This window comes from Equus przewalskii, chromosome 13 (assembly GCF_037783145.1).
Source record: "Equus przewalskii isolate Varuska chromosome 13, EquPr2, whole genome shotgun sequence".
In the NCBI taxonomy this organism is placed as follows: domain Eukaryota; kingdom Metazoa; phylum Chordata; class Mammalia; order Perissodactyla; family Equidae; genus Equus; species Equus przewalskii.
The window spans coordinates 88,610,526-88,622,156 of NC_091843.1; the positions used below are offsets into that span (position 1 = coordinate 88,610,526).

General features: G+C 38.7%; 1 protein-coding gene across 4 annotated transcripts in view; it reads left to right on the forward strand.

The window, feature by feature from the left end:
* Nucleotides 1–11,631, forward strand: part of ANKRD31 (ankyrin repeat domain 31) — a 174,520-nt gene that overhangs the window by 130,563 nt on the left and 32,326 nt on the right. For all 4 annotated transcript variants that reach the window (XM_070571633.1, XM_070571629.1, XM_070571632.1 and 1 more), the window contains exons 18-21: nt 1,447–1,609; nt 3,817–3,932; nt 8,336–8,423; nt 11,349–11,445. In XM_070571633.1, the coding sequence (XP_070427734.1) occupies nt 1,447–1,609; nt 3,817–3,932; nt 8,336–8,423; nt 11,349–11,445 (464 nt within the window). The remainder of the gene's footprint in view (nt 1–1,446; nt 1,610–3,816; nt 3,933–8,335; nt 8,424–11,348; nt 11,446–11,631) is intronic.

The following is an 11,631-nucleotide window of genomic DNA, read 5'->3' on the forward strand; positions in this document are numbered from 1 at the left end:
TGCGTGTGTATTAGTTTTTAACAAAAAAGTTTAAAAAGTAAAAAAAAATTTTTTAATTTAAAAAGAGAAAACAGCTTATAGAATATGAATGTAAAGAAAGAAAATATTTTTCTCCAGCTAAAACAATGTGTTTGTGTTTTAAGCTAAATGTTATTATGAAAGAGTCAAAAAGTTAAAAAAATTTAAAAATTTATAAAGTAAAAAAGTTACAGTAAGGTATGGTTAATTTATTATTGAAGAAAGAAAAATGCTTTTTAATAAATTTAATGTAGCCTAAGTGTACAGTGTTTACAAAGTCTACAGTAGTGTGCATACTGCCTAGACCTCCACATTCACTCACCACTCACTCACCGACTCACCCAGAGCAACGTACAGTCCTGCAAGCTCCATTCGTGGGACGTGCCCTATACAGGTGTACCAGTTTTAGTCGTTTATGCTGTGTTTTTACTGTACCTTTTCTAGGTTTAGATATGTTTAGTTACCATTTGTCACAATTGCCCATAGCGTTCAGTGCAGTAACATGCTGTCCAGGTTTGCAGCTTGGGAGCGTTAGGCTATACCATACAGCCTAGGTGTGTAGTAGGCCATACCGTCTAGGTTTGTGTAAGCACGCTGTATGATGATTGCACAACAAGGAAATCTCCTAGCAACACATTTCTCAGAATATATCCACGTCGTTAAGCAGCTATAATTGACTTATACCATAAACCAGTTAGTAACTATCTTTGACTTTGATCAATTACAAACTTCTAATACATAACCTTGAGTTATTCAGAGAAACTTTATTTATATTAGAAGCTTTTCCCCCCAGAAATGTCACAGCCTGTCTGACCTGTTTCCTCTTCTGTAAGATGATAGAGTTGGAGTAGATTATTTCTGTTTCCTTTTCTCATTAACATTCTGTGAATATAAGTCAGTTATTTAGGGCACATAACATGTTTTCATAGTCATTATTAGAATAGACATTAGGTTTCCAGGCTAGCTCATGAAACCTCTTCAACAAGTAGTGCTCCTGGAATATAGTCCAAATAGAGCTTTAGTCAACTCTAATGGCCATTTATAACACAGTTTATAACATAATATAGTCCTAGGTGATTCTTGCTCCCTTGTCTACCCCATCCTCCAGCTTTAGGGGGACACAGGGCTCTGTTAAAGAGAGAGTAAATCCTTCTGCACATGGGTATGCCTGTGTCTGCCTCTTACTGCAATGACAGCAGCATAGCTGATACTTTCACATCATCGTGTTTGCTTCTCCTGTGAGGGGATCAGATCAGGCCAAATCAGTGGGTCAGTTTACAGTTATATCAAATTTAATGAAAATTTTCTTGGCCAGAATTTGAAATCTTTTTGGTAACTTTTAATGCTTGGTAATGTTGTCTTGTAATGAAAGCAAAAATTATTGATTTTAAGTGTCTGTAGAAATAACTTTGGAAAAATCCATTCTAGGCAGCTGAGATTCTACTACAGCATGGAGCAAATCCTAATCAAAAGGATCAAAAACGCAAGACTGCTTTGGATGAAGCAGATGACGAAAAGATGAAAGAGCTGCTGAAATCTTACGGTGCTGTTGAGACTGATAATAGAGATGAGAGTAATGCTGTAGTCGCTGGTATGTCAGTCCTGCTTGCTCTTTTATACAGGATATACCTCTGCCTAGAAAAATGAAATCTTCATATCTGTAGTGTTAAGTTGTTTCATAACTGGGGATAGATGTTTTATATGTTTATTAAACTCTTGAAAAGCATTATTTATTGTTAGTAATTGGCATTTTTAAACTTGGTTTAATTTATAGATCATGTGATCCTATTGGATTGGAGTTACATGTTGAAATGAAATCCATATCATTCATTAAACAAACATGAATCTCCCTACCATTGGGTCTGAGATAGATGTAACTGAAACTACGTAGATTGGTTTACTTGTAGTGGGGGTGAAAAGGGATGACATTATACTAAAGTCTTTGCAACTAAGATTCTATTACTTCAAAATTTGTAGGGGCTGACCCTGTGGCCTAGTGGTTAAGTTCACGTGCTCCGCTCTGGAGGCCCAGGGTTTTGCCAGTTCAGATCCTGGGCACGTATGTGACACCACTCATCAAGCCATGCTGAGGTGGCGTCCCACACAGCACAACCAGAGGGACCTACAACTGGAATATACAACTATACTGGGAGGCTTTGGGGAGAAGAAGAAGAAAAAAAATGTGTAATTGTAATGATTCATACAAAAGTTGGACTGATGCCAACTTTTCAAGACTCTAATCCTGTAGTGCTAGAATGTGAGTTTGTTAAGCAGATATACTATACATGTATGTGTGTATGTGATAGATCATAGTGAAAAGAATATTTCAAGGCAATGTATAGCCAGGCAAAATTTTGTGAACCATTTTTTAGCAATAGTTTGTGCTTAAATAATATAATGAATTATCTATAAGAAATAGGCATTTAGGGAACACTAATTTAGAAAACATACTTTTGTTGAGCACCTGCTATGCAAACCAGGCACTTGCCCACGAGGAGCTTCCAGTCTAGTGGGGAGACGAGCCAGAAAACAGGCAATTAATCACAATGTAAGTTGGGGAGAGGGGATTGTTCGTCCTTTTCCCTCTTGCTTGAGCCTTGACTCTTAGAAGAAACTCAGGAATGTATCTGCCCTCTCTCTCTATGAGGAAGAATATTGGAGGGAGAGCCCATGTCGCACACTTCTCCCCCAGCCTCCCACTATCCTCACCAGCTGTTGATTTTCAAGGGCAGAATAACATTGCTGTTGTGGTTGTCAGAGCCTAATCATTGTGTCATATTTTACTAGCAAGCTAGACCGCAGTTAGGTCAAGGTCCAGACTGATGCAAGCTTCCTCCGTTTGTTGCCTGCTACCATGTGGTAAGTCCATAGCGTCAGGGCCTTTCTTAGACCCCAGCCATGTCTCTCTCCCTCTCCACATCCATGCCTGAAGGTTCAGGTTCCATAATTGATATCAGCTCTGCTTACCGAGAAGCTTTGCTTTTGGAGTTACTGGGCACTCTCTTATAAAGTGCTATGTCTGTTTCCACTTGTCTGCTGTTTCTTGGAAATTGTTTACGTTTCCTTGGTCAGGTACCCCAAAGAGATGAGGGCTATGAGGTGCAGTACTTTCATGGAGACAGGAAGTCTAGAATGGGAGGAGGGTCAGAGAGAACTTGAGAGAGACAATGAGTCATAGTCGTAGTGGTTAAGAGCATGGACTTTGGAATCAGATCTGGTTTCAGTACTAGCTGTGTGACATGAGGCAACTTCCTGAATACCTCTAAGCTTCACTTTCCTCTTCTGTAAAATGGATTTAATAAACTTCCTACCTCACGGGGTTCCTGTGAACGTTAAATAGGATGATTTAGGGAAAGAGTTCGATCTCCAGAATGTGGTAAGTATTCAGTAAATGTTAGCTGTGATGTGTCAATTGATAATAATAATAGTAAAGTGCTGACCAACATCAAGATATTATAATAATTATAGGGGCCGGCCCCGTGGCTGAGTGGCTGAGTGGTTAAGTTCACGTGCTCCACTGCAGATGGCCCAGGGTTTTGTCAGTTCGAATCCTGGGCGCGGACATGGCGCTGCTCATTGGGCCATGCTGAGGCGGCATGCCACATACCACAACTAGAGGGACCCACGACTGAGAATATACAACTATGTGCCTGGGGGCTTTGGGGAGAAAAAGAAAAAAAAAAGATATTATAATAATTATAGACTTAATTTATTCTTCCCATTCTGTCACCATTACAATTGATAAAATAAACCTAAATTTTTGTACATTCTTATATTTTCTAATTTTATTTTTTAAAGTAAAAATTCCTGCTGTCCGGTCTAAAAGACATAAACGGTGTTTTTGTGATGGCTGCAAAACTATTGATCTACCTTCTCTTTCACACCAAAAGAAAGCAAGAGAAAGCCTTCCTGTGGTGAGTGACATTGAAATCCTTTCATTCTTCAGCCTAGAAAATGCCATTCTTTGGGCCAGCCAGCCATTGGCTATTGGCAACACTCTTTCCATTTTAAGGACATGCAGGTTGAAAATAGTTTTGTCATAAGAAAATAAAATAGCATAATTGAACAGAATCAGTCAAGCCAGATGTGTTGTGTGGTTAACTCTCAGTTGTCTGCATTGAATACAGAATTATGATTAGCTGCTGTTCCTTACACCTAGGCTGGGTTCTTTGGCTGCCTCTTATCCCACAGACACTGCTACTGTCATAGTGTTCCTTTATCCAGCTACACCCAGAAAGTGCCTAGGACATTTACTAGGCAGAAAAGACCCTGGAACCCAGACAGAGAAAAGGTACACAACCTGGTTAAGCCAACCTGGATCCCACATGGCTAATATCGTGTTAGCTATATGTGAAACCCCTCATGTAAAGGTGTATTTTTGGGGAAAATAACATAGTAGTTGCTAAATAAAATATATAGTAATTGATAAGATGGATATTCTTAGTTTGATAAAAACACAAAGCTTACTAGACACTAACTTCTTAAGCAAAGTAGCATCCTCCATGAAATATTACTTTGAATCTGACTGTGCATGTTGATTAACTTCTCTTACAGACTTTCAGTTAGTGGAGAGGGGAAAATGTCATTCATTGAACTGAAACTGATTAATCAACTAATTTATACCTTAAATATTTTATTTTAAGTGGTATTCAAACTGATTCATTATTTCTCTCCTCAATATTTCTATCTATTTAACCCTGCATTGAATCTTTAATTTCAATAACTATTTTATTTCTAGAACTTCTATGTTTCCTTTTCAAATTTTTGTTATAAAAAAACAAAAAGACTTTCCTGATCTTGCCTTACAATATTGATAGCATTAAGAAAAATCTTTTCAAACTTTTTTTGCCTTCCTTTCTTTTCTTCTTCTTCTTCTTCTTTTTTTTTTTTTTTGGTGAGGAAGATTGGCCCAGCACAAACATCTGTTGCCAATCTTCCTCTTTTTGCTTGAGGAAGATTGTCACTGACCTAACATCTGTGCCAGCCTTCCTCTATTTTGTATGTGGGATGCCACCACAGCATGGCCTGACAAGCAGTGTGTAAGTCCATGCTCAGGATCCAGATCTGTGAACCCTGAAGCAGAGTGTGCAAACCTAACCACTACACCACCAGGCCAGCCCCTCAAACATTTTTAAAGGAATTTCAAATTCTCCTCCCGACTCTTTCTCATGATATTTTGGTTCTTCCCATGGTTTGTAATTTTCTCTTGTGATCTCCTGTCAGTGAGTGTGTTTCCTGTAGGAATTTGGTCTGCCTAGCCTTTGTATTTTATATCTGCCTGTGCTCGGGCCGTAGGGGTTGATCAGTTTCGCACCAGTTTTTATGCTAATTTCTCAGTTTGGGTTCCTGAACCACACAGACTGTATAAATTTTGTTCTTGTATACACATGTGGCATAGGCTTGGGTCTCTAGTTTTCTACCCAAAGGCTTAGGTGGGTGCCAAGTAGAGTTTTTCTAATCCTTATTTAACCTAAAAGACATGCACTGAAGGTCACTAGCTTTATTCAGGGATTCTATTCTAACTCCCTCCTCATGTGGGCTTGTCCCTTTGTGGGCGTTAAAAACCCGGCCCCTAATACCTCTGTTTGTTCCGAACCACCCATGGGCCACTGCTGGCTTCATGGCTGGCACCTGGGAATTTCCGTTTCCATTCTTAGCTCTGTGTGTGTGTAAAGCTTATTGTATTTTGTCCAATATTTCCATGTGTTTGGAGTGGACAGGGCTCCTTCTGTATCAGCTCAGCCCATCATATTGACCATAAGTATCTTTAAGATGTATTTTCACATAAAGATTAGAACATTAGGGGGAAAAGGCCCTATTATTAATTATGTGGATATTTGCTTCAGGAATAATTATATCATTCTAGATGCCAAGCCTCAGGGAAAATGTAATGGAGATATAGGGGTCTAAGGAAAACCAACTTTAAAGAAAAAGAAAAACTCAAAAGAAATAGGAAGACTTTAAAGTCATTAAGGGTTTGTCTTTTGAAAATGTAAAATTGTTTCCCAGTGTTGGAAATTTCAAACGAAATTGAAGGTAGGGGGTGACTCTGTGGCCAGATACAAAGGAAATCAATGGTTTTAGTTTGGTGCTGCCTTGTAACACCTTCCCATCCCAGCATGTGGGCAGCCTCCTTTGCTATTCCCGGATAGAATGAGTACAGAAGTAATAATACTAATAATACTTGGGGTTCATTGAGCACTTATTATATGGCGTGCTGTCCTCTAAGCACTTTATGTGAACTCCTTTAGTCCTCATAACAACCCTTCTGGGTAGGTTCTGTTATTCTCATTAACTTCCTCATTACAGATGGGGACACTAGAGTAAGAGAGATTAAGTAATTTAACGCAAAATTACATTTCTATTAAGTAGCAATGCCAGAATTAAACTCCAGCAGTCTGCTCCAGAGCCTGCGCTCTTACCCACTGTGCTGTACCGTATGAAGCTATAACAGAGATGTCAGAGGCAAAGATGATCCTGCCATAGTAAAACTGCAAACTTGGAATAAATCGTAGTAAAGCTTTACAGTAAACAGAGTATAAACTGTCTAAAGCTGCTTGTTCCAAAGACAGATCCTAGGTTAGGATTTTTTTTAAAGAGAAACAGGCAGTAATGAAGGACTTAAGGAGGGGGATCTTGGAGACAAAGTTATGCTGGAGCCTCCATGGTGGAGGGTGGAGCTGGCGTAGAGTGAAAGGCCGTGGCCCGTGGTGGCCGAGAGTGAGTGCATCCACAACATGAGGCCAAACAGAAAGGAAAGTCAGCATCAAGAAATGTTCTCTTTATCCTAATCTGTAGGGAGAGCGTTAGCCTGGGCACAGATCCGGACCTTTAGTTTGCTTTGGTAACCGTAGCCATTCACTGTAACCAGAGAGAAATCTTGTTTTGTTTGTCTGTTTTGCATATCTATATTTTGTAGTTTTACTTTGGTACGTTTCATAAATGGAAGCAGTGAGATTACTTTTCGACATAATTAAATGGTTTTATTAGTGCACTTTCCGTATTCCTTGTGAGTACCAAAGTAAAATTTCAAAGCAACATACTTCAGAGGCCTTTGAGGGCCTGCACATTTTAAAAATGAAGGTGTATTGAAAATATATAAAAGGATAGATAATATGAGTCAGTCCATCAGTTGTCATTTATTGAACAACAACTATATATCCAACAGTGTGGAAACCGTACACAAATTCAAAGCCATGCTCTTGCCTACAAGATCTCATTATCTTAGATAAATATAATGCATTAGACATTATACATATTCATGGTAAATTATGTAGCACTGAAATGCTTAAGTAATTCTGAGAAAGGAGAAATTAGTATGGATTAGATTAGTCAGAGGTTTATTGTATGAGATGGGTTTTAGATAATAATAAGCAGCATTTATTGAGCTCTTACTTCGTGCTGGCACTGTCCTAAGCATTTTACATGTGTACTCAGTTTAGGCAAGGAGAGGCTAAGTAATCTGCTGGAGTCGCCCAGCTTAGAAGAGGTAGAGCCAGAATTCACACCCAGGCAGCTTGGTTACATTCTGAGAAAGGAGAAATTAGTATGGATTAGATTAGTCAGAGGTTTATTGTATGAGATGGGTTTTAGATAATAATAAGCAGCATTTATTGAGCTCTTACTTCGTGCTGGCACTGTCCTAAGCATTTTACATGTGTACTCAGTTTAGGCAAGGAGAGGCTAAGTAATCTGCTGGAGTCGCCCAGCTTAGAAGAGGTAGAGCCAGAATTCACACCCAGGCAGCTTGGTTACAGAGTCCACTCCACGACTCCATCTCTCCTAAGAGAGAGAGGAATCTGGACAGAACAAATTGAAGATATTCCAGGCAGAAAGATCAGTACTGACAAGGGGATGCAGAGGTGGTCTGAAAATCCCCTTTGTGAGTTTTTGAGAGTGGTGTTTTGTGTTTCTGAGATTATGTGTGAGATTTCCATAGTGTGCAATGAGAGTCATAATGTCTTAAAGTGAACCTGTTGTGTGTATGTGACTTTTAAATCCTGTGTGCTGAGCAGTTGTTGCTTTCCTATACCTGTAGGTATTACAGAGGGCAGCGAGCAGTTAGGATTGTTTACATGGTGGCTGCTCTTACATTCTATTTTCCAGGAGTAGAAAAACTCTGCTACATAAATCAAGATAGTGTTTACTTTCTTTTTCAAAATGCAACACACGGTTAAGGTTAAGCAAAGCTTAAGTACATTTTCAATGTAAAGGGAAATGAGCATTTTTAACAGCACTTTCTTTAGCATTTGCCAATTGCGTATCAGAGAAACATCTACATTCTTGTAATGAAGTTTTTAATATTTTTATATGACAGCGTCAGATCGTCAGTGCCACTCTACAAGATATAGAAGAAAAGCAAGAAGACTTATTAGAGTTTGAAATAAGAACCCCTGAAGAGGCAGGTAAATATGGATTGATACTTAAGTTTGATTATTTCAGATATCCAAGGTTATTGCTACCTCATCTTAAGGTTCATATTTATTTCAAAGCTCACAGTGGCTGAAAAAGTGGTCTTTTTTTATCCTGGAGTATTTAAAGTGCCGGGACTGATCATTATAAGTCAGTGATGCCAACCAGTAGTTTGTGTAATTGTTGATAAAGGTACTTCTAGACTCAAGCTGTGGTAATTTGAGAGACACTGAAAACCATGATCAGGGATAAGCCACTACTGGTGATATGTTTAGATGAAGATGTGACAAAAAGTAGAAGACAGTGACTAGAGATGAGATTATATTACTCCTCAGCTCCTCAGTTTCACCCAGCTATGGGCAACCCTTAAAAACAGGTCAGAAAAGGAATGTGCAGTGGTGACACAAGTAGAGCAAATCCTCCTAACTTTGAGATGAGCACGTAAACCCGGTGAACGTCTTGCTGCATAGATGTCTTCCTGTTCGCAAAGCATTAGCGATTCAAAATAGTAAATGAGACTCTGATCCTTGACCTAATAATCTTAATTTCTCAAAACTTCAGTATTTGCAAACCCTTGATGGTTCACAGCTGTGTTTTCTTGAGTTATGATTTACAAGGTAGAAAGTCACTTCTGATAGATGCAGATCTGAATGTTAAAAATAGTCAGCTAAAAATAAAGTAATTTGGGGGGCCAGCCCAGGTGGCCTAGTGGTTAAGTTCAGTGTGCTCCTCTTCAGCAGCCCGGGTTCGGCTCCTGAACATGGACCTACACCACTTGTCTATCAGTGGCCATGCTGTGGTGGCAGCTCAGATACAAAACAGAGGAAGGTTGGCACAGAGTTAGGGCCAATCTTCCTCAGCAAAAAACTAAATAAAGTAATTTAAAGTACCTCATCAATCTTTTGTGTAGCAGGATACAGCCGTTAGTCCATGTCTTGTCCTAACTCGTGTTGTGTAGCCTCTGTAAAAAATTGTTTCTTTTTGAGTTATACCCATTCTGCTTTTTATCTTGTCCTAACACTTGGTACATGTTATGTTTTGAGGAAAATAATACAAAATAACTCATACCACCAAACAAATATGTATGGTTTGTACATTTTATTTAGTATTTATAATATTTTATGCATCTTAGATGAATTTTCCAAGTTTATAATTTTTTTCATTATAAAAGGCATAGATGCACTTCAAAAAAAAAAGGAAAAAATATGCTAAAATTACCTACTGTCTCATCACAATATTTTGATGTATTTGTTTCCTTTTTGTGGGGGATACATAATTTTTTTTAAGAACATAGTTACACAATTGTACCTCAATAAAATTGTTAAAAACAGTTAGGATCATGCTAGAAGTGCTATTTTTGCATTCTTTTTTCCCATAGCCATCATTCTTAGTGGTTACATAGTATTCTGTTCAATAAATGTTCCATGGTTTACTTAATTTTTTCCTTTTTCTTGAGCATTTGGGTTTTTCCAACGTTTTCCTATTATGTTACAACACGTAGCTTTTTCTGGATTTAGATTAGCTGCTTAGAAAAGATTAACAAAATTGGAATTATTGGAATATTGAAAAATATATAGACATTTAAAAATCTATTGGTTCATATTGATAAATTAGTTTCCTAAAGTATTACATTCTAATTTGCACTTCAACCAGTACACATTAGTCTTTTTCTTTACACTGCTAATAGCATCAGTATTTTCATTTACAATAATTTTACTAGTTTAATAAGAAAAATGTGCCTAGTATTTTCATTTTCATTATTGATTATTAGTGGTATTTTTTCGCTAGTTTTATTTCCTATTTTGTGAATTGACTGTTCCTGTTTTCTATTAATAAATATTTTATATAATCAAGTATACTGACCCATTTTATGCCATAACTGTTGAAAATACTTTTTTCGGCCACTTGACTGTCTTTTTATTTGTAACAAGTGTTAGTTTGTGCTAACATACATAAATTTTCAGATTTCAAATTCTGTATAGTAAAATGTATCACCTTTTTTCTTTGCTGTTCTTTTAATGCTTCTAAGATTAGACACTTTTCTCCCCTCCCCAGCCCCAGGCTTTGCAACTTAATTTTATTCGGTTATAACCATTACAGTGCATCGACTACTCATGATCCTTTATGTTTATCTCATTGCCCCCTTAAGGGAGGAAGGGAAGGCCTTGGGACCCAGAGTTCTTGGCTGGTGCCTGAGTCCTGACTGCAGTTGGCTCCGTTGCTCTTTGGCAGATGTTTAAACTACGTCTCTTGACTTGAGAGCAGTTTTTGAGGCTCTGCTGAAGCTTCTATATGGCTCTGTGATGTGGCAGTTCACAGTTTCCTCTCCCTGTCCCCTCAGTCTCCTCTCAGCTTCTGTTTTTCCTGGTGTCCTCCCTACACAGACTCTCACCCTCGGCTAGAAGCCCTCCTGGCAGGATCACTGGGCAGGCTCCAAGGCAGGTCAGCAGGGTCCGGGCCCCTTGGACCCGTTCTTAGAAGGGAGCAAAGTTCATTCCCAGCACAGCAGCAGCTTTTTCTTTGTCTTGCTGTGGAAGCTTCTTGCCCTTCAGGATCTCGACCTCTAGATATTCAGGGAAGAAGCCAAATATGAGTCCTTTGTCACCTCAACTGAGAGTTATTATATCTCAACAACCTTTGAGATGCTGTCCCCATTAGGCTTGAGCTAAAGGAGAGAAACCGCCTCACCTCTCACTTTTGCTGCTCAGGATGGAGATTCCCACCCAGTTAAGCAACAGCTCTCTAAAAAAATCTCCTTACAAATTCACAGGCTCCATATTCTGACACCTTTTGTATCTGTGATCTGGCTGAGGGATCCAAGTTTTGTACAGGACTTAGAGGCTAAGTCCTGTGTGGCCAAATTTAACATTTGTTGTCTCTCAGTTAACTGACTTCTTATTTTACCACCATGTTTCTAGACCAATACACTGAAAAGATGTTAGAGATAAAGGAGGTCGTGGATAATGTGCTTGCCGAACAGAAGGCAGAAAGGGATGATCTGGCTGAAAAATACAGGTGAGTGAAAAAACTGAGTGCTTTATTTACTGTCTTAGCACCTTTCAAATATAAACACGGTATTATTAGCTGTAGTCACCATGCTGTCTGCATCCTCATGACTTATTTATTTCATAACTGGATGATGTTTGTACCTTTGACCACCTTCACTCATTTCTCCCACCCTCATCCCCCACCCTCCACCTC